General features: G+C 40.6%; 1 protein-coding gene across 1 annotated transcript in view; it reads left to right on the forward strand.

The window, feature by feature from the left end:
* Positions 1 to 5,713: 5,713 nt before the first annotated feature.
* The window catches only part of LOC306882148 (inactive phospholipase D5-like), a gene marked incomplete at both ends in the record, with an annotated part of 57,187 nt that continues 36,391 nt past the window's right edge, over positions 5,714 to 26,509 (forward strand). Inside the window, 2 exons of the mRNA XM_079436630.1 lie at positions 5,714 to 5,785; positions 17,901 to 18,037. Of these exons, the coding sequence (XP_079292756.1) occupies positions 5,714 to 5,785; positions 17,901 to 18,037 (209 nt within the window). The remainder of the gene's footprint in view (positions 5,786 to 17,900; positions 18,038 to 26,509) is intronic.

The raw sequence follows: 26,509 nt of genomic DNA on the forward strand, positions 1-26,509 counted from the left end.
CTGATGTTGTGTAGTGCAAACCTGCAGGATGGAGCAGTCTTTGCAATGTGCTCTTTGAAGGTCAGCTGGTCATCAAAGATTACACCAAGATTTCTGACCGAAGTTGATGGGGTAATCATTGATGAGCCTAACTGAATCTTGAAGTCATGCTGTAGAGTCGGAGTGGCAGGGAAGACCAGAAGTTCCGTCTTTGCCAGGTTGAGCTGTAGGTGATGTTCTTTCATCCATGCCGAGATGTCCACCAGGCAGTCTGAGATCCGTGCAGCTACCGTTGGGTCATCTGGTTGAAAAGAGAGATAGAGCTGTGTGTCATCGGCATAGCAGTGATAGGAGAATGCGCATGTATGCTGGAGAGAAGAGGAGGGGTCCAAGAACCGATCCCTGAGGAACTCCAGTGACCAGTTGATGTGGTTTGGATACCTCCCCTCCCCAGGTCACCCTGAAGGATCGACCGGTGAGATAGGATTCAAACCAGCGAAGTGGAATCCCAGTGATGCCCAGTGATAAGAGTGTAGACAGGAGAATCTGATGATTGACAGTATCAAAAGCAGCAGAAAGATCCAGCAGAATGAGGACTGACGATTTGGAATCAGCCTTTGCAGTTTGCAGGGCTTCAGTGACTGAGAGTAGCGCAGTCTCTGTTGAATGGCCACTCCTGAAACCTGACTGTTTAGCATCCAGTTTGTTGTACTGTGAAAGAAACCGCGAGAGCTGGTTGAAGACAACTCGTTTGAGTGTTTTCCCTATGAATGGAAGGAGAGAGACAGGTCTGTAGTTATCTAAAAGATAAATGTTTAATGTAGGTTTTTTGATCAGTGGGGTTACCTGAGTCTGCTTGAATGCTGTGGGGAAGATGGCTGTGAGGACAGATGTGTTGTTAATGTGTGTGAGTGCCGGTAAGAGTGTGGGAGAGATTGTTTGGAGAAGGTGTGAGGGGATCGGGTCGAGAGGACATGTTGTAGGATGGTTGGAGAGGAGAAGTTTGGATACTTCTGTCTCGGTGAGGGGACAGAAGGAGAAGATGGGAGTTAGAGCAGTGGATGTGGTTGATTGGAGGTCCTGTGGAGTTGAGAACTGGTTACTGATTGTTCTAGTTTTGTCTGTGAAAAAATAGGCAAAGTCATCAGCGGTTATCAAAGTGGTGGGAGGTGGAGGAGGGGGACAGAGGAGAGAATTAAATGTTCTGAAGAGATCATTCTCGCATGTCTGGAGCGCTGGTGATCTTGTTGTGGAAATGTGAGGATTTGGCAGTGTGGACTTCAGTAGAGAAAGATGAAAGCAAAGACTGATACCTACTCAGGTCCGACGGATCGTTTGATTTGCGCCATTTTCTCTCTGCCGCTCTGAGTTTGGTCTGATTCTCATGAAGAACATCGAATAACCAGGGGTTAGAAGGAGCAGCCCGTGCTGGCCTGGAGGAGAGAGGACAGATGTTGTCTAGACAAGAGGTTAAGGTAGAGCATAAAGTGTCAGTGGCTGCATTTACATCCAGAGAAGAGAAATGGGTAGGCGAGGGAAGAGAGGAGGATACTACAGAGGAAAGAAGGGAGGGGGAAAGGGAGCGTAGGTTGCGCCTGAAAGTAACCGGTAAGGGAGATGGTGGCACCTGGGTAGCAAAATGTAAAGTAAATGTAATGAAGAAATGGTCAGAGATATGTAGTGGTTGTACCAGAATGTTATCTGTAGAACAATTGCGTGTGTAAATTAAGTCCAGTTGGTTACCTGATTTGTGCGTGCTAGTAGTGGTGAGGCGTTTGAGATCAAATGAAGCTAGGAGTGACTGGAAGTCTGTAGCATAAGGCCTGTCTAGGTGAATGTTGAAATCGCCGAAGACTAAGAGTGGAGTGCCATCCTCCATGAAAGAGGACAGCAGTCCGTCCCGCTCATCTAGGAAGGTTGGTGGTATTTGGCCTGGTGGACGATAGATTACTACAATCTGGAGTCTTATAGGAGCTGTCACAGTAACGGCATGCGATTCAAATGAGTTGAGATTGCCTAGGGGAGAGTGGGTAGAGTATTTCCAATTGTTAGAAATGAGCAAACCAGTGCCCCCACCCCGGCCAACTTGCCTAGGGGTGTGAGAGAAGGAGAAATTGTGAGAGAGAGCAGCTGGGGTTGCCGTGTCTTCTGGACGAATCCAGGTCTCAGTCAAGCCCAGGATGCTGAGTGTGGAATGTAAGGAAAATGCAGAAATGAAGTCGGCTTTGTTGACAGCTGACTGGCAATTCCAAAGACCTACAGAGAAAGAAAGAGGTGCTGTGGAAGATGTGGAGATAGTGCGCAGGTTAGCAGGGTTACGTAACCTTCTGCGTGTATTTTTAGAGCGAGGTAGAGAGAGAACCGGAATGGTTTGGAAACACATGATAGAGAGGATAGGAAAGCGTGAGGGAAGATATAAAGGATACTTAAGTGTGTGCTCGGTGTCGTTGCTCGGTCAAAGTCGCGCAGGAGAAAGTCGTCTGTCTTTACACTCGTTGGTCTTCACACGAGGAGGCTGAACACTTCCGTCAGCGCTCTGACATCAAATAAATACTGTCTAAGAAACTAGAGTGAAAACAGCTGTTGCCGGTTTCTGATCAGCCCAGCCAATAAGGTAGGACTGCTAATAGCTCAAGACGAAACTAACACTTTGCACAATCACACAGGCTCCTTCTCAGCTGAGGCGCAAATTATTCTAATTACCAGTAAGTGCAATCAAACAGAAAAAACTACGAAAATGCAGAGTAGAAATAGGTAGGAAACAAACTATTCCTTCCTAGTAGCAAGTAAATATTTTAAACAATAGAACTGCGACCAAGTTATTCATTAACAAATAATTTGCAGAGAAGGGGCTAACTTAAATCCTTTTGGTCTAGAAGCCTTCATGGGAAATCCATGATCAGCTCGTGGTTTTGCCTCCAAGCTGAAGCAGCTATGTATTTGTACCAGATTAGACCCCAGGCCTATACCAGACACTCCTTCTGGATCAGAGCAGTCACCACCACAGCTCCCAAAGTTTTTATAATGAGGAGGGACAGGAGGGAATCTCAGGCATGCATTTATTAAGCCTTCCACACACTGCACAATTTTAGCAGACCTATAAGATCATTGCAGATCACACTGTGCGACATGGATCTAATAAACTTGGGTACGACTTGCATGTAGACTGTGTGATGATGACACCTATTGACTCATAGGCTACGACACACGTTACTATAGAAGAATAAAATGTCATCAGCATGCGCTAGTGGTAAACAAAAGAGCATGATGAATCACACTTTGGCAGTTGTAGTTTTTATGTGTGCTGAAAAAAGTGGAAGCGGCGAAAGAGAAAGGGATAAGAACTTGCGCTAAGCAGTTTTGTTTCCACTTTAATAGTCTCCTCCTCAGAGAGAGTTCTTGTACTGTTTCCCATATTTTGAAAGTCTTTTTTTCTTTTTACCTCAGGTTCAGGTGCTGCAGCTCTTGGGAGAGTTGATGAAGTGTCAGTATTGTTTGCCTCTTTCTGCAGGTGGAGTGCAGATGGGCGCTGTTCTCACCAAATAAGATGGGCTTGAACACCATTGGTCAATTTTATGCAATTTGGTGTGATTTCAATTGGACATGATTCTAGGCTACAGAACAATATTCATCACAAAATGTAGATAACCATGCGGTATGGTGAGTCCTGCCAACCGGCCTAACGTGTAGGCTCAATAACCATGGCGTAATTCCCTTTGGCCATAAATACAACAACAACATCCCTGAGCATCAAAACATGGTGATTTCAACATCTCCGAATGGAAAGCCTTCAGGGCTAAGAACACAACAAGCAGCATTAAGCGGATGATTTAGATATTTATCCAGGTGCCAAAAACTGATCTTCCATAGCCCAATGTGCTCCAGCCCTTGCTCGTTGCTCGTCACTAAGTAAGTCACACTAAGTGGTTGGAGAAATTAGTTAGCCATAGTGTCAGTTTCTGACACAGTGTAGAGTGACATGAAATTGAAGAGGACAACTCCAGCTCCATTGATTATAAAATTAGCATTCTTTGATCACTTTTTTCACACCTTTATTTATATAGCGCTTTATGCAATACAGATTGTAAATTAAACCACACAATGTTGTTTTGTTCCTTGCCGCTGTCACCTTCGGCTTGATTAGTTGGGGACACTTAATTTCTGCAAGTATTATGGGCTTGACTGCACAGACACTATTGGAAGAGAACTGAACTGAGCTGGACGATGACATCATTGAATCAATGAATGTGCAAAAAATTGAAAGCACACTTACTGGCTGTGTTGGTAAACAAACGCTGTATAGCAGCAGAGATCTTGGACATGCAGCAGTATTGGACACTTTGGGAGTGTAAACAGGGGTTGCTAGTAATGCTGTCCTGTTCAAGGATAATGCATTCAAACACACTGTTTAGATGCATGAGTGGCTTTATGAGCACTAGGATGAGTTCAAGGCACTCTGGAGCACTGAACTCCACATCATCTCTCAAAGAGCTTGAGGCTGTTCTGCATGAGCAGTGCAACAGTGTGCCCCTACATGAAAACCAGAAAGTGCTGAAAAAAGGCAAAAAATGGTCCTGATTCTTATTTGGTCTCAGATATTAATAAATGTTTATATTCTTTCCTCCTGAGTTTCTAAAACAAGCTAAACAGTGATGTATGCACACACACACACACACTTCTATATGTTCTTTTGAGAACATACACAGTAATATTAGTTTCTTCTTTTTCATTGTTTCATTTGGCATGTGTTAAACGTCTCTCATTACAGTAATTTTTGTTTAGCGTCTTTCATACTAACTAAGGTCCAGGTCCAGTTAACTTCATTTATTACTTCATTGAGTGTCTTGCACTGTGGTACTTTGGGCTTTCTTCAGCCAAAAAGAGAATACATACTGTAAAGGGGTGGAAGAATCACGCAACAAGGAGAGCTCAGGTAAAATTCCCCAGAGGGTGGATTTATTAATAAAGAGTCCTTAACGGCCGTGATTGGCGCTCCGGTGCGTAGGTGCTCTTTAAGTGGGTGATTCCAGGTGCGGTGGGTCCATGCGTTGCTCGGGGTGGCTGCTCGGTCACACACTGTTCTCTGGAAGAAAGTAGAGGTAAGCATTAGATTACAGCTTCCTGGAGAAAGGTCTCACCTTCGTCGGTGCTCACGCTGCTTATCTAGCTGGGGGCTGATTAAGAGCAGCTGTGACCGATCAGCGTGAGATGAGCGGGTGCAGGTGCTCCGTGTGTGTTTCCAGGGCAACGCTGATGAGAACTCGGGACGCTCGTCACAATACAAAAAGAGAATTATTCCTAGTGCAACGTGAACAATTAATATTTTTAGGTTACTGCAAAACCCAGTCTCTCAAAGTCAGCTAATGCATTTCCTGAGTGTGACACACTAACAAGTGGAGAGCAATTAATTAGATAGGCAGACCTATGTACCTCATGCTTGCAAATGTAGGCCACAACAAATCAAATGCCATTTGCCATTACATGGATATAGGAGGAATGGAAGCATAATGAAATTAAGATTATGATTGGAAAAATTGTATTTATGCATTCATTTAGTGAATTTGTGTATGTCTGTGTATCTATTGGCAGTGAAATGTGGTTTGCATGTATGCTATAAATAATTTAATCTGAGGGTTCTCAGATGTATTTAGCATCCTCAAACACCCCCAGAGAACTGGAACTGGTGGCATTATACATTTTCCAATTATGTTAAGTATTACATTTGCAAAGAGGAATGGAAGAAGTGTTTGAGGCGAGGGGCAGAGAGGAGCAGGAGACCTCTATGGTGGAGCCAATAGAGGAGAATGTAAGGCTGCTATTCATTGACTATAGCTCAGCTTTCAACACTATAGTCCCCATCAAGCTGGCATCTAAACTCACAGACCTCGGCCTAAACTCCTCACTCTGTGACTGGATTCAAGACTTCCTCACCGGCAGACCTCAAGTGGTGAAAGTTGGCCAGTTCACCTCAAACTCCATCACTCTGAACATAGGAGCCCCACAGGGCTGTGTCCTGAGTCCCCTGCTCTACTCTCTCTACACTCATGACTGCGTGTCCTCTCACAGCTCCACATCCATTGTCAAATTCGCTGATGACACTGTGGTTCTGGGCCTCATCTCCAACAACGATGAGACCGCATACTTGGATGAGGTAGAGAGACTCACATCATGGTGCCAGGACAACTGTCTCTCTCTGAATGTGAGGAAAACTAAAGAGCTGATCATGGACTTTAGGAAGAGACAGCAGCAGCCCTACTCTCCTCTCAGGATCAGTGGGACCCCTGTGGAGAGGGTGAGTAGCTTCAAGTACCTCGGTGTAAACATGGACTACACACATCCAAACACAGGTTAAGAAAGCCAGGCAAAGACTGTACCATCTGCGACAGCTGAGGAAATTCAGGGTCTCACCAGCAATCCTGAAAACTTTCTATTCAGGGACCATAGAAAGTGTATTGACTCAGTGCATCTCAGTGTGGTATGGAAACAGCTCCAATCAGGACTGCAAAGCACTACAGAGAGTTGTGCGCTTAGCTGAGCGCATCTCAGGGTCTGTTCTCCCCTCTCTGCAGGACATCTACCTCAAACGCTGCAAAAATAGAGCTGTTAAAATCTTCAAGGACTCTAATCACCCTGGTAACCGTCTATTCACTTTGCTTCCATCTGGTAAGCGCTTTCGTAGCCTGATGGCAAAAACTGAGAGACTTAGGAGGAGCTTCTTCCCCCAGGCCATCAGGCTCCTAAACTCTAACTCTGTGTCATAATATCACTTGACTCCATGTAATATCACCATATCAATAAGTTATTCATAATTTTTCTCCATGTAAATATCATATATCAATAAGCTTCATAATTTTTCTCTACCTCATATTGCTGCTATTCAAATACCCTGTACAACTTTTTGCACATTATTTTTTGCACATTCCTCTCATTACTATTTGTCAACAACATACTGACCTGCACATTTATATTTATATTTTTTTTATCTTATCTTATCTTATTTTATCTTATCTTTTATTTTATTTTATGTTTGTACTTCTTCTTAATATTTGTATTCTTTATAATTGCACTGTCCTTGGAGCGGACCTGACCTACATTTCACTGCTGGTTATACTCTGTATAATTGTGTATGTGACAAATAAAACTCTTGAATCTTGAAATCTTGAATCTTGAGAAGACCATGGCAGAGAAAAAACAGTCAAATCTGTGCTACACAGTTTCCTCTCATGACAGCCGTGACATTCTGCACATTGTGTTCCACAGTGGTGATTTTGTGATGTGTGCTCTTGAGTTTGTGGCCTTGCAACAAAGTTCAGCTCAAGCACTGGTCCCCATGTCTGGCCTAATGCAGCTTTAATTGGCTTATTGATCACAAGCTTCCAGACTTCAGTCAATAACCTGCTTTGAGGCAGACAGTCTTCTTCTACCAAGCTTGTCCCTCAATGAAGCATATGTTGCTCTGGTTGTATATATTATTTAGTATGAACATGCTTAACATACAGACCAGATATGTCAGAAATAAAGAGAAAATCATTTTGCGTTTTATCATCAAAGCATTGTGTTACATGGATTTATGAGGAACTTCCAAAGTCATAATGGTATTTAAACTCAACTAATGATATTTCACATTTTCTGTTCCCTAACTTTAAACATAGGCCTCACAGAAAACCTTTTTTTTTAATGTTACTGTATGTCCTCGAGGTTCAAAGTCCTGAAACCTGAGTACAAACTACGTATATTATGAGGACACAAGCCTAACCCTCATAATGTAGGCCTAACCCTTACACACACACACACACATAGACGCACACTGTAACATCCATTTGTACTTTGTGAAGTATTGTTTGCCTGGTCTGCAAATCTGATTGCAAATCTACATTGATGTGTCTTGCCTTGCTTTTGGATTAGCTGACTTGTCTCATCGTTTACCCTCTTGGATGTATGTTTTTGGATTTAGTTTACTGATTGGACAGTTTTCTTGATGTTTGACCCTGGACTGTGTTACCCAGATCAAAAGACTGATTTTCCCTGGCCTGCTGCAAAAAAAAAATGTATATTGATCCCTCTGTTTTCTCTGAGTCTGCTATGATCCACACACAGAGACATAAAGTAAATGAGTCTAATTAAAATATCACAAAACAGTAGGTCATTTTTGAATACAATCAATCAATGAAAGATTAACAAAAATGTCACAATTTTCTACATCTATTATTTTATTTTATTTATTTATTTTGCAGAGGCTAATGTAGCTTGCCCACTATCTACTATTATTGAGGCACAGAGGAGATAAGGGTTGTAATTTAATTATGCATGCTTGAACATTATGAATGATTTTACCCTACTCAGACTTAAACATCCTGAATCTCAGCCTCAGTCATGCTACAGTAATACTGCTCTTTGGCAAATCTGTAGAAAAACTAATACAAGGAAGAGAGACAAGCTGCAAATCTCCTATAAATATTTAACAGATTATTTCAGTAATTGTCAGCATGCAGTCAAAGCTGCAGGAACAAAATATTTCTCAGAGTGAATTAATAGAAATGCACATTGCCCAAAAGTTCTGTTCAGTACCATTAGCAAGGTGCTTCACCCAGCAACTTCACTTTACCCCTAAAGCTTGTGAAGATCTTTTACACTTCTTATTTAGAGCCATTCAAAGCGCAGAGGCTGCTCTGTTAAAGGGGTAAATTATTTATTAGTAGCTATTGAATCTGGGCTCTCTGTACTTTTAATAGTGTTAGATCTCAGCACCATATGCTGCATTGTTGATCACTAATAATCATACAGTTCTGGTGGCTTAATAGCTTTCTATTATTTATAGCTACACATGAGTTGGCGGAATGACTGTAAATAAAGAGACTGGCTGTTCAAGTCCACAATAATTCAGCTTCTGGAATCCACCATTAAAAGGAAATATTTTCTTCTCATTAGGTCTGAATGTTAGTTGTTACGTCAATCTGTAAATCATTGCAAAACAGAAAGTATTTAAATTAATAGTATTACTGGAAAAATTAGCATTTCTTCAGACATTCACTACCCATTTACGGTTATTTACATAGACCACCAACTTGGTTCATCCCAGGGGGCTAAAGACTCAGCTGCTCGATTGAGTTGGGCAGGTCATTCCACCAGCTGGGAATAGTTAAGGTGAAAGTCTGTGAAAATGATTTTTTGCCTCTTTTGGATGGCACTATAATATAATGTGCAGAGCACAAGCTTCTGGAGGGCACATACAGTAAGTCTGAAGTATTGAATTTAGGTAAAGGCAAACAGCAATGCCTTTTATGTGATCGACTATTGATAGGCAGTGCAAATTGATGAACAGAGGTGTGACATAAGCTCTTTTCAGCTTGTTAAAGACTAATCTTGCTGCCGTGTTCTAGATCAGCTGCAGAGGTTTGATAGAACTGTCTGGAAGACCTGCCAAGAGAACACTGCAATAGTCCAGCCTGGACAGAACAAGAGCTTGAACAAGGAGTTGTGAAGCATGTTCCGAAAGAAAGGGCTTGATCTTCCTGATGTTGTATGAAGCAAATCCGCAGGACCGGGTAGTTTTAGCAATGTGGTCTGAGAAAGTCAGCTTCCGTACTTCGGATGAGATGTTAAACCGAGGTCCTGACTCTCTGTGGTCATTAAAAATCCCAAGATGTCCTTCGAAAAGAGTAGGGGTGTAACCCCGGCATCCTGGCCAAATTTCCCCATTGGCCTCTGACCATCAAGGCCTCCTAATCATTCCCATACACTGATTGGCTTCATTACTCTGTCTCCTCTCCACCAATAAGCTGGTGTGTGGTGGGCGTTCTAGCGCAAGTTGGCTGTCGTCGCATCATCCAGGTGGATGCTGCATATTGGTGGTGGTTGAGGAGACCCTTTCATGTAAAGCGCTTTGAGTACCCAAAAAAGCGCTATATAAATGTAACAAATTATTATTATTATTATTATTATAGCTTATCATCAATCACAACTCCAAGGTTTCTGGCTGTCCTGGAAGGAGTTATGGTTGATGCACTCGCTGGATGGAGAAATTGTGATGAAGTGATGGGTTTGATGGAACCACAAACAGTTCTGTCTTGGCAAAGTTGAGTTTAAGGTGATGGTCCTTCATCCAGCAAGAAATGTCTGTTAGACAAGCTGAGATGCGAGCAGCTATCATCAGATCATCAGAATGGAATGAGAGGTTGAGTTGAGTGTCATCAGCATAGCAGTGATATGAAAAGCCATGTTTCTGAATGACAGAACCTAGTGATGCCATGTAGACAGAGAAGAGAAGTGGTCCAAGAACTGAGCCCTGAGGCACCCCAGAAGTTAGATGTTGTGACTTGGACACCTCACCCCTAAAAGATACCTTGAAGGACCTATCAGAGAGATAAGACTCAAACCACTGGAGTGCGGTTCCTGCGATGCCCTTTGCCAGTAGAGTTGACAGGAGGATCTGGTGGTTAACCGTGTCAAAAGCAGCAGAGAGATCCAGCAAGATAAGTATTGAAGATTTGGAATCCGCTCTAGCCAGTCTTAGGGCTTCAACAACTGAGAGCAAGGCAGTCTCGGTTGAATGTCCACTTCTGAAACCAGACTGGTTGCTGTCGAGGAGGTTGTTCTGTGTGAGAAAGGCAGAGACTTGGTTGAACACAGCTTGTTCGAGTGTTTTTGCAATGAAAGGAAGAAGGGAAACTGGTCTGTGGTTCTCTGCATAGCCGGAAATTCCGGGGGGTTTGGACCCCCTCGATCTGAGGGTTGTTCCCCCTAAAAATATGATTTAAAAAACACGCTGTGTATTGTAAATAACAATGTTTTATACTTTAAATAATTGTGTAAGTAGTAAAACAACACAAATGCAAAGGGGGCAAAAATGCATTTTAAGTTTAGAAAAATTGAGTCTCCCCCTCCCTTGCTTCACAGTGCTTTGGTCCAAATGCCTGCTTTCCTCTTTTACATCACCTACACACACACACACAAGTCCGGTGAGAGAGAACAAAGTCAATAGTTGTGGAACTCCAGTAAGGCTGTCAAGGCTATTTTATTCACTTAAACATCGGATGAAGTTATTGTTGTCTCTTTAATACAAATGATGCCAAAATATTTTTCTATGAGTCCGCTATGTTAGCAATAATAACGTTACCTACTTGACGGATAGTAATGTTTGATAGTTTAATGTTTGACTAGTAAAGTGCTCTTGAGAAATTTTATGTTTATTGTCCCCCACAACTGTTGGGACAGAAATGTACGCCCCTGGTTCTCTAAAAGTAATGGGTTAAGGGTGGGTTTCTTAAGTAGTGAAATACGTATTTAGTTATATTCACGCAAGAATGATTGGGTAGAAGGGGAACAGACAATAAATTACAAAGACAATAAATATTAAGATACACAAGAATATACAATACAGTACAAGACAATAAGAAAGATAAAAACAATATGCAATAAAGGACAAAATTCACTGGGGGGACTCTAGCTTGGAACGGAGGGTAATAATGATCATTTTAGATGACCTTTCGTAAATAATCTAGAATAACATTAAAATTATTTAATATTTTCTCTAAACCTTCTTGGATGTTAGCAGGCACCTGCAATTCTGGCCAAATTAAAGATACGCTGCAAATTAAAGAGACTAATTAAAGATACCCCCTTGTGTTTAATAAAAAAAAATGGATTAGTGAAAATTAGTGATTGATGAGTGAAATGAAAGAATGATTTAATAAAAAATCAGGATGATTAGCAATTGTCTTTAATTGGCCTGTTTAGCTAAGTCCTCAAAACACTTCTTATTTAGTGGTACAGTAGGCTATTGCATGATTTGATGTTTAATAGTTTACACTTTGCATAAACATTTGCAATTAGTTTTTAAAAGGTTACATTACATTCTAAAGGTCTCTACGCTTACATTTCTTTTCAGGAGCACTTGTGCTCCTACTTAAAAAAATAAATTAGGAACACCTTCTGATCATTTTTTTACCTTTGTAATGCCTCTAACTTTATTAAATGTATGTTATCTTTTGTGCCAAAAAAATTTAGATTTATAAACTTTTATAAAAAAAAATTAATTAAACAATAAATTCGATTAAAATAATAAGATACAATCAGGAAGAATAAGTTACTAGTCAAATGAAATCAGCATCAACAATTAATCTTTGCATGGCACAAATGTGGCATTAAGGAATATTTACAGACTTTTTGACAAGACTCAGAGATGGCATTCATACATTTCATAATAATAATATTATGAAATTAATGTTTTAAATATAAACTTTTGAATATAGACATATTAAACAATTTAAATTACTCAATTTATACTTTAAAAATGAAACTAAAACCACCAGTAGGTGGCAGCAAGTCACTGCCTTTGTCACTGAATCATTCAATCAGTCGATTCGTTCAAACAGCTGATTCATTTAGGAACGACGCAAATGATTTTCTTTATGAATGGGTCATTGAATCATTGACTCACTAGATTTGTTAAAAAAACGCAGATTAATTCATAAACGAAACACTTTGACTTTGTTGGAACTATTTTCTTTGACAAAATAGAGCACAATCAGACAACAGTGTTCCTAAAATGTCACTTAATATTAATTTCTGTATAAAATCAAAAATGTATAAAACTGTTGTACGTTCAATTTCACATTTGCCCTATAATCATTAAAAGCTGTCCCTCGTCTTAGTTCATCGCGATCTCACAAACTAGAGCGATGGCGGCGCGATCGATCGCTGCGGCTGCTCCGGGTCCCAAAGACGGTGCTTTTATGTCGTTTAATGTCGTCTGTTCGTCTCCAAATAGTGTCAGTTTACCGCTAACTCTTAAGGAAATCACCCCAGAATTCATCTATGATCGCCAAAGTCTTTTGGATATCAGCAACGCTTACGTACACCAACTCTCGCCGGCGGCTACTGAGAAGCTACGAGGCCTCTGTTTACTGCTGGAGCCGGACCTCGAGACCGCGGCCTCGCCTACTGACGCTACCCGCACAAGGCAGCGTCGCAAGCGGTGTGAGAGAGGACGGAAACGCGGTAAGCGCGGAGGTATACGAGCTAGGCTAAGAGCTAACCCCTCAAGACCAGCTCTTCCAACACTCATGCTCTCAAACGTCCGCTCTCTGGAAAACAAACTGGACTTAATTCAACTCAGTCGATCTACACAGCATGAGGCAAGGGACTGTTGCGTGTTTGTTTTCACCGAAACATGGCTAAACGACAACATCCCGGACTCCGCCATTCAACTGCACGGGCTTTCCAACTTCCGAGCGGACAGAGATTCATCACTGTCTGGTAAGACACGCGGAGGTGGCTTATGTGTTTATATCAACAAAGACTGGTGTAACAATGCTGCGGTATTATCAAAACACTGTTCATCGCTGGTGGAGTTTATGGTTGTGAAGTGTCGACCGTTCTATCTGCCGCGGGAGTTCACGGCCATTGTTATCGTTGCGGTTTACATCCCCCCGTGTGCAAACGCTAAGGACGCGCTTCGTGAACTGTATAGCGCCATCAGTGAACAACAAACAAATAACCCCGACGGCTTTTTCATCATAGCCGGTGACTTCAACCACGCAAACTTAAAGACAGTTTTGCCAAAGTTCTACCAACATGTGAACTTTGCAACAAGGGGAAACAACACACTGGACTTTGTTTACACAACAGTTAAGGACTCTTACAAGGCTGAACCCCGCCCCCACCTCGGGTACTCAGACCACATCACTGTTATGCTAATCCCAGCATATAGATCACTTCTCAAACTCACCAAACCGGTTGAAAAGCAGATCACAGTATGGCCAGACAATGCCACCTCAGCACTGCAGGACTGCTTCCAGGACACAGACTGGAATATGTTTAAAGAGGCAGCCACCTACAACAACCACACAGACCTGAATGAGTACACTGAAACTGTGACTGCTTACATCAAAAAGTGCACTGATGATGTGACAGTCACCAAAACCATCACCACACGTGCAAACCAGAAGCCATGGATGACAGCAGAGGTTCGTGGGCTGCTAAAGACCAGAGATGAAGCATTCAGATCAGGAGATAAAGCAGCCCTCAAAACAGCAAGAGCCAATCTGTCCTGTGGCATCAAAAAAGCAAAACGGTCATATGCCCAAAAAATCAACAACCACTTCACAGACAGCAGAGACACACGGAGCCTGTGGCAAGCCATTCAGACCATCACTGACTACAAGCCCCCGCCACAGGCCTGTGATGAGGACACATCCCTCCCCGATGCACTCAACCACTTTTATTCACGGTTTGAAATGCAGAATGACACACCTGCACAAAAACTGCCCACACCTCCCAACGACCGGGCGCTCTGTCTGTCCCCAGCCGACGTAAGGAAGACCCTATCTAGGATTAACCCACGCAAGGCTGCGGGTCCTGACAACATACCTGGCCGTGTTCTGAGAGACTGTGCTGCACAGCTGACAGATGTCCTAACAGATATCTTCAACACCTCGCTGAGTCAGGCAGTCGTCCCCACGTGTTTCAAATCCACAACAATCATACCGGTACCAAAGAAATCACCTGTGTCCTGTCTCAATGACTACCGTCCCATAGCACTGACTCCAATCATGATGAAGTGCTTTGAGAAGCTAGTCATGCATAACATCAAAACCAGCCTCCCCAACACACTTGACCCGCTCCAGTTTGCATACCGTCCAAACCGCTCTACGGACGATGCAATTTCCTCCACCCTCCACCTGGCTCTTACCCACCTAGAAAATAAAGACTCCTATGTTAGAATGCTGTTCATTGACTTCAGCTCGGCATTCAACACAATAATCCCACAACAGCTCATAAATAAGCTAAACCTGCTGGGCCTTAACAATTCCCTCTGTAACTGGATCCTGGACTTTCTAACTGGAAGACCTCAGTCAGTCCGTGTCGGCAACAACACCTCGAGCACTACAACACTGAGCACAGGTGCCCCACAAGGCTGTGTGCTCAGCCCGCTGCTCTTCACACTGCTGACCCACGACTGCACTGCCAAGTTCAGCTCCAACCACATCATCAAGTTTGCTGATGACACAACAGTGGTAGGTCTCATCAGCAACAACGATGAAACGCACTACAGAGAGGAAGTGGCACAGCTGGCTGAATGGTGTGGCACAAACAACCTGTCCCTCAATGTGGAGAAGACAAAGGAGGTTGTGATGGACTTCAGGAGAAACTCCATTGACCACCCCCCACTGACCATCGACAGCTCGACTGTGGAGAGAGTCAGCAGCACTAAATTCCTGGGGGTGCACATCACAGAGGATCTCACCTGGACCACCAACACCATGTCACTCTCCAAAAAGGCACAACAGCGCCTACACTTTCTCCGCCGGCTGAAAAGAGCAAGTCTCCCTCCACCTATCCTCACCACATTCTACAGAGGCACCATTGAGAGTGTGCTGACCAGCTGCATCACTGTCTGGTACGGGAACTGCAGTGCTGCTGACCGCAAGACCCTCCAGCGGACAGTGAACACAGCTGCAAAGATCATCGGTGCCCCTCTCCCCTCCATCCTGGACATCTTCCTTACACGATGCTCCAGCAAAACCAACAGCATCGTGAAGGACTCCACCCATCCCTCCCACAGTCTCTTCCAGCTCCTACCATCAGGAAGACGGTACCGGAGCATCAGAGCCCGCTCCGCCAGACTGCTCAACAGCTTTTTCCCCCAGGCTGTGAGAGCCCTGAACTCAAACCACCCCGCCCCCCTCTGAAACCTCATGCAAACCCCTACCTCCTGAACATGGACCACCCCCCACCCCAAACCTTACCACACCAAAGAAAAACTGTATGGAACTTTTATATATTTTTTTATTTATTTTATTCTTATTTTTCTTTACACTATGGACACTCTCCTCTATGTGCACTATGGACACTTTACACTATGGACACTCACACTTTACACTATGTGCACTATGGACACTTACACTTTACACTATGTGCACTATGGACACTCACACTCTACACTAGGTGCACTATGGACACTTACACACACTGCTGCGTGTGCACAATCTCACAAAAAACTCAGCAATATATGTATGTTATGTTTACATGCTCTTGCACTACAAATCATCCTGCACTGTTCCCCAACCAGCTGCTGACTCAAATGTCTCTCTTTGCACATGTACAGTTTGTATTTTTCGTCTTCTATTTTTTAGTTTGTATAGGATAATATTTATGTGAAGCATTCGTATAGTTGTATTTTTTATCCTTTATTCTTTTAGTTTGTATAGGGTAAATACTTATATATAGTATACTTATAGTTAAATCTGTTAGTAGTGTATAGGTTTATAGTGTTTTTTTCTTACTTCATTGTTGTATGTCTGTATTTATGTAGCACCGTGGTCCTGCGAGACACGACATTTCGTTCCACTGCATGTCCCCACATGTAGCGGAATGACAATAAAGCTCAACTTGAACTTGAACTTGAAACAGTCCATTTTAATGAATGAAGCTTGCATTGTGTCTACACTTCGTTTGTTATAATAAATGACAAAAACCACAGTCTGCTTTCACGATCTGTGCTGTGAGAAGCACGCGCACCAATAGAGAAGCATTTCCATTGACTGCAGTCTGCAGGTATTATGGCCAATCACAAAACACGCATTGCAAGGTATCTTTTGAGTCTGATGTTGAACTGTCTGTCTGTTTTAAATCTACTCCTGCATCTAATTGTGAACTGTCAACCCAATCAGCCTTTGCCAAACTACCCAATGCTGAACGGTTTGTCTATCCGACCACTCTCAATGAAACTTACACGGCACTTTCAACCCTGTCTGTCACAGCTCAAAAACCAGCCTTTGCACCCTTAACTCCATCTGTTACAGAGCCGATGAGACGAGAGGCGTGCGGATCCATTTGCAAGGTTTATTAAAAGGCAAGGTCACAAAACAGGCAAGGTTCCTGAAATGGCAAACGGGAACAACACAGGCAAGACAAAGAGTAATCCTAGGGCAAGCGTGGGTCGACAATCGGTGAACAATATCCAACAGGGCAAGGCAGAGAGATAATCCAGGTACACGAGCAATAATCCAAACGAGGTGCAAACAAAGTCCAAATTGCAAGGCAAAGGGTAAATCCAGGAAACACGAGCAGGTATCAAACACGACAAAACTAGCAAGGCAAGACTATAACAACTGAGTGGGCTCTGTAGAATAGCTATCGCTAGGATATATGCTATACAATACTCGGCAGAGAGGAAGAGGAAGTCCATGGTTTATATAGGGTGTGTGATCAGTGCAATCAGCTGTGTGATTAGTGCAATCGTGTGTATCGGTGTATCGTCAGTGCAATGGATGATGGGAATTGTAGTACGAGGTGGCGTGCAACATAGTTCATAGCAACATAAGTTCATAGTCCAGATTCATGACAGTAAAGGCCTTTTCACACCAAAAGTGAAATGAATAAGCCTCAGCCATTCTGGATTGCAGAAGTTCAACACTCTTCAACAATAAAAAAAAAGGATCATTGAAGGTTGGCAGCAAAGATAAATAAAAATTGCAGGTTTGCATTGCGCTGTTTTCATTCATTTTGAATGAAATACAAGAATAACCTTTCATTCATACTGAATCTGTTTGTGTACAGTTGAGATGAGTAAATGCATGTTCAGATTAGTCTAGAACTACAGTACTAAAATCATGTTCACACAACGCTCTGCACTTACTCCTGATTTCTCTCAACATGGCAACACGAGAGCTGTCAGTCAATACATGGACAAAGAAAGTAACTTGCATTACTTATTTGAAGAAATGACTCAGATATTTTATTGTAAATGAAAAAGTAATGTGATACTTTACTAGTTACTTGAAAAAAGTAATCTGATTACGTAACTCGTTACCACACAGGCAGGGTTTAAATGTCTATCTCCAAAGGCAAAGCAGCTGTTCATATTCAAATTCTAGCTCTGAATGAGTGCTTTTGCTTCTTCCTCTTGTTTTTTGCAGTCTCAGCACAAATGCATTGTGATCTTTGCGCTGGTGTGCTGCTGTGCTGTGCTGATAGCACTAATATTCTCTGCTGTAGATGTGTGGGGGGATGACGAGGACAATATCACTGTAGGAAAATGTAGCAGTGCCTGCAGGTAAGCAAAACTCACCCATCACGCATAACACGTGACAATATTGTCTGAATAGCCTGAAATAAAGCGTATTAGAACAATTTAAGGTAACACTTTAGAATAGGGAACACATATTCACTATTAACTACGACTTTTCCCTCAATAAATTTCTAATTTGCTGCTTATTAATAGTTAGTAAGGTAGTTCTTAAATTTAGGTATTGGGTAGGATTAGGGATGTAGAATAAGGTCATGTAATAAGGCATTGATATGTGCTTAATTACTACTAATAAATGGCTAATATTCTAATAATATGCATGCTAATAAGCAACTAGTTAAGAGACCCTAAAATAAAGTGTTACCCAATTTAGTCTTTTTTTATTCTGCTTTGAAGACTTAACCTAATTATATAATTTTATTGATTCACAATATTATCTATATTCAGGGAATGTGTCTTTACAAGTTTATTTAGAATTACAGCATTGACACATTTATTTTTAATAAAAAAGCAAAAATACAGAATTAATCTTGTTTTAAAGATTTTTAGATATTTTAACTGGGGAAAAAAAAAAAAAAGAAAAAAAAAAAAGAGTAGGATTTTCTTACCAAATTTCAGCTATGCAAATGTATATCTGGTCTGCATTTATGCCCAGTAATCTGTATTTTTGCAGGTTATGCCATGTATTCTTTTATTATTGTTGTTGTTGTTATGGCCAGTTTAATGTTTAAATTAATTTTGAATGGACCTTGAAATAATTTTAAATTAAAATAATAATATTAAAATATGGTATTTATCGATTTGTATTATTCATGGACTCATTTAAATTGTCAAGTCACTATTATTTGTATAGCGCTTTTAACAATGCAAATTGTGTCAAAGCAGCTTTACATCGGCTTGATATAGAGCTGGGTGGCTTTATATCAGCTTTACAGTATTTAGAAGGGGAAATAGTTTGTCGAAATAGTGTCATTCTCCTCTGGCCAGACAAAATCAGCAGTTTAAATCTAGGCTAAAGCAGAATCAGATTGTGCAAAGGACTCGTTTGGTTCCTGTGGTCTTATCCCGATGGCCGTCTTGGAGACAGGGTCTTCTCTGGGGATCAGTCTCTGGGGCTCATCTAGGTGTCCTGGCTGTAGAGGTCATCTCTAGGTGCTGATCCACCATCTGATCTGGATCAGTCTGGATCTGGGTGGCTACGGTGACCTCGGAATAAGAAAGAAACAGACTAATATTAGTGTAGATGCCATTCTTCTAACAATGTAACAAGTACATCAGGTGTTTTGGGAAGTGTTCCCGGTTCCGGTTGACCTAATTAATGCAGCCTAACAATCCTTTAATGGATTTGAATATAGAAATGTGATAGTGTTGTAAGGCTCGTTTATTGGTCCAATGGAGGTTTCCAATAAAACGAGGAAGGTCTCTCTGCGTATTGCTTGTCTTTCCTTTTAGCAACACAACAAGATTAAATGCAATATATTTCTTTCACATATAATAACTCGTCGTTTCATCTGACTCCATAAATGAAAGGTTTTAATGATATCTGTGCATCATTAAAGTGAACGAATGTTTGATTGTTCTGTTAAGCTCTGATTATACTTTACCCGCTTAGATCAGGAAACTATATCGCTTCGAGTTCCTCACTAGGTCTCCGGCACAATTTTGTCAGTTCCAATGACCCAAAACAGAGGTATTTGGCTAAATATCTGAGATTTGCCGTATTCCCACGTGCAGAATCAAAGATATGTAATACTTAGCCTCCTTGGCTGCCCCTCAGGAACTTAATTCAATCGTTTACTTTAGTAGAGTCTTCCTTTTTGACCACCATTTAAGAACATTAGTCGATCAACTTTACCTTTCTTCAAAATGGCTTTGTCTGGCCAAGCTCGTGGCTTTTCCCACGTAAACTTATCTAAAGTAACATTAAATTAGAACAGAGGTCATCGACGCATTCAGATCTAGGCTGATCAAACAGCATCTGCTGATTCTAGACAGAAACTTACTCGTCTCCTCATCCAAGCACACGTGAATTTAGGTATTGGGTATTAGTCGTCACTAATCCCTGACGCAAACTTGTGGAAATATACGAATCCGACAATCTACTTGGGAAAACAAATCTCAGAGTCGGTCAGAATACAATCAAACGTTTACAATTTATTGATCAGGTAATGAAGCAATAATTCAAAATCCAATTCATAAGGATAAAATCATCAGTTGAACATGTCATAACAACAATTCAGAAATAGAGGAATTTGTAGAAATTATTACCTGTCAACAAAAACTACACACAGCATTTGTGTGGGAAGTCAGCTTACAGACTCCGCGAACGTTTTTGCACCTTTTCCTTATATACCCAGCTAATTCAATATTCTTACCAAAAGGTGGCGTTTGTCATTATAATTACAATTTGGTTCCCTGTTGAGGGATTCACGCTGTGAGATCAGAATTTGTACTTGAATGGGTTCTTGTTTTACATGCAGGAGGTATCTGAATGGGGGATCTGGGGAGGGAAACACCTTTTTAAGAGACACATGACTTTTCTCATATTTTATAACTTCTTTTAGCTTTTCATTATGGTTGGGAGAATGAGACCATTTTACCAGGCGCACAGGGACACTTTAAATGATATCAAACATGTATAGTTACTTCTTGTGCATACCTAACATTGCATAGGTTTCAGTGTATTTTATGTGAGGAGGAGGAGGGGGGTGAAGGGGAAATAGTGTGTGTGAAGTGTGAGCTGCACTGTGTGCTGCATCTCTGAAGTTCCTTTTACATCTGCAGGAGATAGTTCAAGTGTTAATTTTCAGGAGAGCCTTTTGTTTCGTCGAGGGGTAAATCAGACATATTGGCACCAGCCTTACAGTGTATTATGTGTACGCCAGGTTAAAGAGATGGGTCTTTAATCTATATTTAAACTGACAGAGTGTGTCTGCCTCCTGAACAGTGTTAGGTAGATTGTTCCAGAGTTTGGGCGATAAATAGGAAAACGATCTCCCGCCTGCAGTTGATTTTGATATTCTAGGTATTATCAAATGGCCAGAATTTTGAGATCGCAGCGGACCTGAAGGACTATAATGCGATAAGAGCTCACTCAAATACTGAGGTGCCAAACCATTCAGGGGTTTATAGGTAATTAGCAAGATCTTAAAATATAAACGATTTTTAATAGGGAGCCAGTGCAGTGTTGACAGAACCGGGCTAATGTGGTCATACTTCCTGGTTCTAGTAAGAACTCTAGCTGCTGCATTTTGAACCAGCTGGAGTTTGTTTATTAAACGTGCAGAGCAACCACCCAATAAAGCATTACAATAATCTAGCCTCGAGGTCATGAATGCATGAATTAATGTTTCTGCATTTGACATTGAGAGCATAGGTCGTAATTTAGATATATTTTTGAGATGGAAAAATGCAGTTTTACAAATGCTAGAAACATGTTTTTCGAAGGAACGATTGCTATAAAAAAGTACGCCTAGGTTCCTAACTGATGACGAAGAATTTACAGAGCAGCCATCAAGTATTAGACAGTAATCCTATTACATGCAAAAGAATTTGGTCCAATAATTAACACCTCTGTTTTTTTCAGAATTTAGCAGTAAGAAATTGCTAGTCATCCAGTTTTTGATATCAACTATACATTCCGTTAGCTTTGAAAATTGGTAAGTTTCATCAGGTCGCGAAGAAATATAGAGCTGGGTATCATCAGCATAACAGTGAAAGCTAACACCATGTTTCCTAATGATATCTCCCAAGGGTAACATGTAAGGCGTGAAAGGTAAGGGGCCAAGTACTGAGCCTTGAGGTACTCCATACTACACTTGTGATTGGTATGATACCTGTTCATTTACTGCCACAAATTGATGGTGGTCAGATAAGTACGATTCAAACCATGCCAGTGCACTTCCTCTAATGCCAACATAATTTTCTAGTCTATTTAAAAGAATGTTGTGGTCGATAGTGTCAAACGCGGCGCTAAGATCCAATAGCACTAATAGAGAGATACAACCACGATCAGATGATAAAAGCAGGTTGTTTGTAACTCTAATGAGAGCAGTCTCAGTACTATGATATGGTCTAAAACCTGACTGGAAATCCTCATATATATATAATTTTTCTCTAAGAAGGAACATAGTTTTGATGATATTACCTTTTCTAATATCTTCGACAGAAAAGTAAGATTCGAGATTGGTCTGTAATTAATTAATTCTTTGGGGTCAAGTTGTGTTTTTTTAATGAGAGGCTTAATAACAGCCAGTTTGAAGGTTTTTGGGACATATCCTAATGACAATGATGAGTTAATAATATTCAGAAGAGGATCTGTTACTTCTGGAAGCACCTCTTTTAGGAGCTTAGATGGAAAATACAGGTTGTTGGTTTAGATGATTTAACAAGTTTATACAATTCTTCATTTCCAATAGAAGAGAATAAGTGGAATTGTTCCTCAGGGGATCTACAGTGCACTATCTGATGCGATACTGTGGCTGACAGCTGTATGGTTACAATTTTATCTCTAATAGTTTTAATCTTGGAAGTAAAGTAGTTCATAAAGTCATTACTACTGTGCTGCTGGGAAATGTCTGCACCTGCTGATGTTATATTTTTTGTTAATTTAGCCACTGTATTAAATAAATACTTGGGGTTGTGTTTGTTTTCTTCTAAAAGAGATGTAAAGCAAGCAGATCTAGCAGTTTTAAATGCTTTTCTGTAGGATAGGGTATTTTCCCACCAAACAATACCGAATACCTCTAATTTAGTTTTTCTCCAGCTGCGCTCCATTTTCAAGGATACTCTCTTTAGGGCCCGAGTGTGCTTATTATACCACGTTTGGACTCTTTTCCTTAATCTTCCTTAAGCGTAAAGGAGCAACCGTACCTAAAGTGCTAGAAAAGTGAGAGTCGATAGTTTCTGTTACATCATCAAGTTGTTCTGAGCTATTGGATATGCTGAGGAATTGAGATAAATCAGAAGGATTATTTATAAAGTAGTCTTTTGTGGTAGAAGTGATGGTTCTACCATATTTGTAACAAGGAGTTGGCTTTACAACTTTAGCTATATGGAATATACACGAAACTAGATAATGATCTGAGATATCATCGCTCTGCTGCAATATTTCAACGCCACTGACATCAATTCCATATGACAGTATTAAATCTAGAGTATGATTTCGACAATGAGTAGGTCCTGAAACGTGTTGTTTAACACCAATGGAGTTTAGAATGTCTATACATGCTGATCCCAACGATTCTCTTTCATTAGCAACATGGATATTAAAATCACCAGCAATTAGGACTTTATCTGCAGCCAGCACTACCTCAGATAGAAAATCAGCAAATGCTTTAATAAAGTCTGTATGGTGCCCTGGTGCAGGGGCGTAGCCATCATTTCAAAAGTGGGGGGGACAGAATGTCTAGTGTTATACCTGTTTTTTTTTTTCAGTTAACCCTTGTCTAATTGACAGGTTTTATTTTTAATCATACCTTTTTGCTTAATGATTATATTATTATATATGATTATAAAACAGAAGGAAAGAAAGAGAGAAAAAAGAAAAAGAAAGAAAGAAATACAACAGCTTGTCACTGGGACAGTACCCTTAAAAGGACATCTTTGTACCTTATTTACCCCAAAAAGTTTCATAGTTGTACATTAGATTCAAGATTTTTATTCGTCACATACACCATTATACAGAGTATAACCAGCAGTGAAATGTAAGTCAAACGGTACAAAAGTCATTACGGTACATATTGGTATTAATATGTACTAATATGTACTAATATGCACCTTTTTGAGTATAAGTTACAAAGATGTCCTTATAAGGGTGCTATTGTTTACATATTTCAGATTGTATTTTGTGTGTGTTGTATGTACAGTACATGGCACACAGTAATGGATACTTGCACATTCACATGCTTCTTTATTCTGTTCTGTTCTATTATACATTAGTCTGATTAGTCTATGTTAAAAGGTATAAGAAATATCTTATCATAGACAATGCTGTAATTAATCTTTACCTCTGAAGCCTCACTGAAACTGTCTGCCTCATTCACTCTCAACTCTGAATTCACTTCTGCCTCTGTCTATAGCAAATAAAGTAGTGTTTGAAACATCTACATACAGGGAATAGTGACATACAGAAGAAAATAACTAATTAAGTACACTGCTGGACAATAACCAATAATTTGTATCCTAAATTATTTTTTAACACTTTAGAATGATAAACACATATTCCCTATTAACTATGACTTTTGCATCAATAAACTCTTCATTTACTGCTTATTAATAGCTTGTAAGGTAGTCACTGTAGTTGTTAAATTTAGGTATTAGGTAGGATTATGGGATGCAGAATATGATCATGAAGAATACAGAATTAATATGTGCTTAAGTGCTAATAAACAACCAATATGCAAACTAATAATTACCTACTGTAGTTAAAAATGATAGCTGAGAAGTTGTTCATCATACTAATGTTATTTTTTATTTTTCTATATTTGACTAATTATGTGTTTTTTATGATTGGTCCATATATAATCCTACAAATGCTTGTGTATTAATAGATTTTATACAATGTAAAAATAGCCAATGGGTGTTTAATAGGTGTTAAAAGCCACAGTTCTTCTCAGCTGTGAAGTTTGTATTTCTTGTGTGTCGTCCTGATTCTGCTCTAACAAACCTAGGCTGACTGTTTCTTGTTCATTCTTGACAACACATAAAAACGTCAAATTAGTGCAATAATGACAGAGCACCCCTAAATGAAGATCGGTCCTGTATCAGTCAGTGCTTGCATACTTGATTGAAATACATCATGTATAGTACTGGCTGAGTTAATCATGTCACAATGCTACAAACGCTGTAAAATCTCAGTTCAACATTATCTTTATTCTTATTTGAAGGGTTCTGATAACATACGTGTTAAAATAAAAGAGTTACGGAAAAATACACTGAAAATAAATAAGTGCATGTTTGTCCAGGCAGCTTTTTTTTTCTCCATATAATAAACATCAAAACTGGCTAATTATTCAACAAGAGCAATAGGCAGACTCATTGAACACCGTGCAACACTATTCGGATACCACATGCTAACTTACGCTGCTTGACTTCTTCGTAAAAAAGGAGTGAAGAGTTTTTTGCCGCTTTGAACTCATCTCGACCTCTAATGAATGGTGGACCGCGGGCGCGAGCCTGGGCGAGTAGTGACGTGACAAACTGAGTGACTGATTGCCATGGAAACGTAAACGTCATGTATAAATTATTTTGTCTCTTTGAATTTTAAATCATTCTCCATTTATATACATTGCTCCATTAAAACCTCAACATGTCGAGAACATAACTGTCCAATGAAAAAGTGCGGGGGACGACTTTACTTTTTATAAAAAGTGGGGGGGACACGTCCCCCGCGTAAACTACGCCCCTGCCCTGGTGGCCTGTGTACAGTAGCCAATACAAACATCACAGGGGATTTATCACTAACACTTGTTTCTTTGGATAACGTTATATGAAGCACCATTACTTCGAACAAATTATACTTACACTAATTAACTTCTGAGAAATACTGAAAATATTGCTATAAATTGTGGCAACACCTCCCCTTTACCTTTTGAACGCGGTTCATGTTTGTAACTGTAATCTTGGGGGGTAGACTCGTTTAAAATAATGTAGTCATCTGGTTATAGCCAGGTTTCTGTCAAACAAAGCACATCTAGTTTATGGTAAATGATCATATCATTTACAAAAAGTGCTTTTGTAGAAAGGGATCTAATATTCAATAAGCCAAGCTTTATCATTTGTTTATCTGTATTATATCTGTTTTTTATTTGTTGAACATCAATTAAATTGTTACTCTTACTTTGGTTTGGATGTTGTCTGTATTTTCTAGTTCAAGGAACAGACACAGTCTCTATAGTGTGATATCTAGGTGAAAGAGTCTCTATGTGCTGAGAATTAACTGACTTCTGTGACGTGAGGCGGCTAGCAGGTGGTTGGTTTAGCCAGTCTGTCTGCTTCCTGACCTGGGCCCCAGTTAGTCAAGTACAAACTCTAAGACTATGTGCCATATTTCTAGAGAGAAAATCCCAAGAGGGATGAAGACCATCTCTTTTCAACAGGTCAGGTCTGCCCCAAAAATTCTTCCAATTGTCTATGAAGCCTATGTTATTCTGCGGGAACCACTTAGACATCTAGCCATTGAGTGACAGCAGTCTGCTATGAATCTCGTCACCCCGGTAAGCAGGGAGCGGACCAGAGCATATTACAGTGTCTGACATCGTACTTGCAAGTTCACTGGCAAAGTTGAACAACATTAACGCCTTAACAATCTTACTGAATTTACGTTTAACATTAGCCAGCACTTTTAAATTTGCCAAGATGTCAGGCGCTCTGGCTCCCGGTAAACAATGGACTATGGTGGCTGGTGTCTCTATTTTCACATTCCGTAGAATAGAATAGCCAATTACTAGAGCACTTTCATCAGGTTTCTCAGTGAGTGCGTCACTGAGTGGGGAGAAC

The sequence above is a fragment of the Barbus barbus genome (genome assembly GCF_936440315.1).
Source record: "Barbus barbus genome assembly, chromosome: 16".
In the NCBI taxonomy this organism is placed as follows: Eukaryota; Metazoa; Chordata; class Actinopteri; order Cypriniformes; family Cyprinidae; genus Barbus; species Barbus barbus.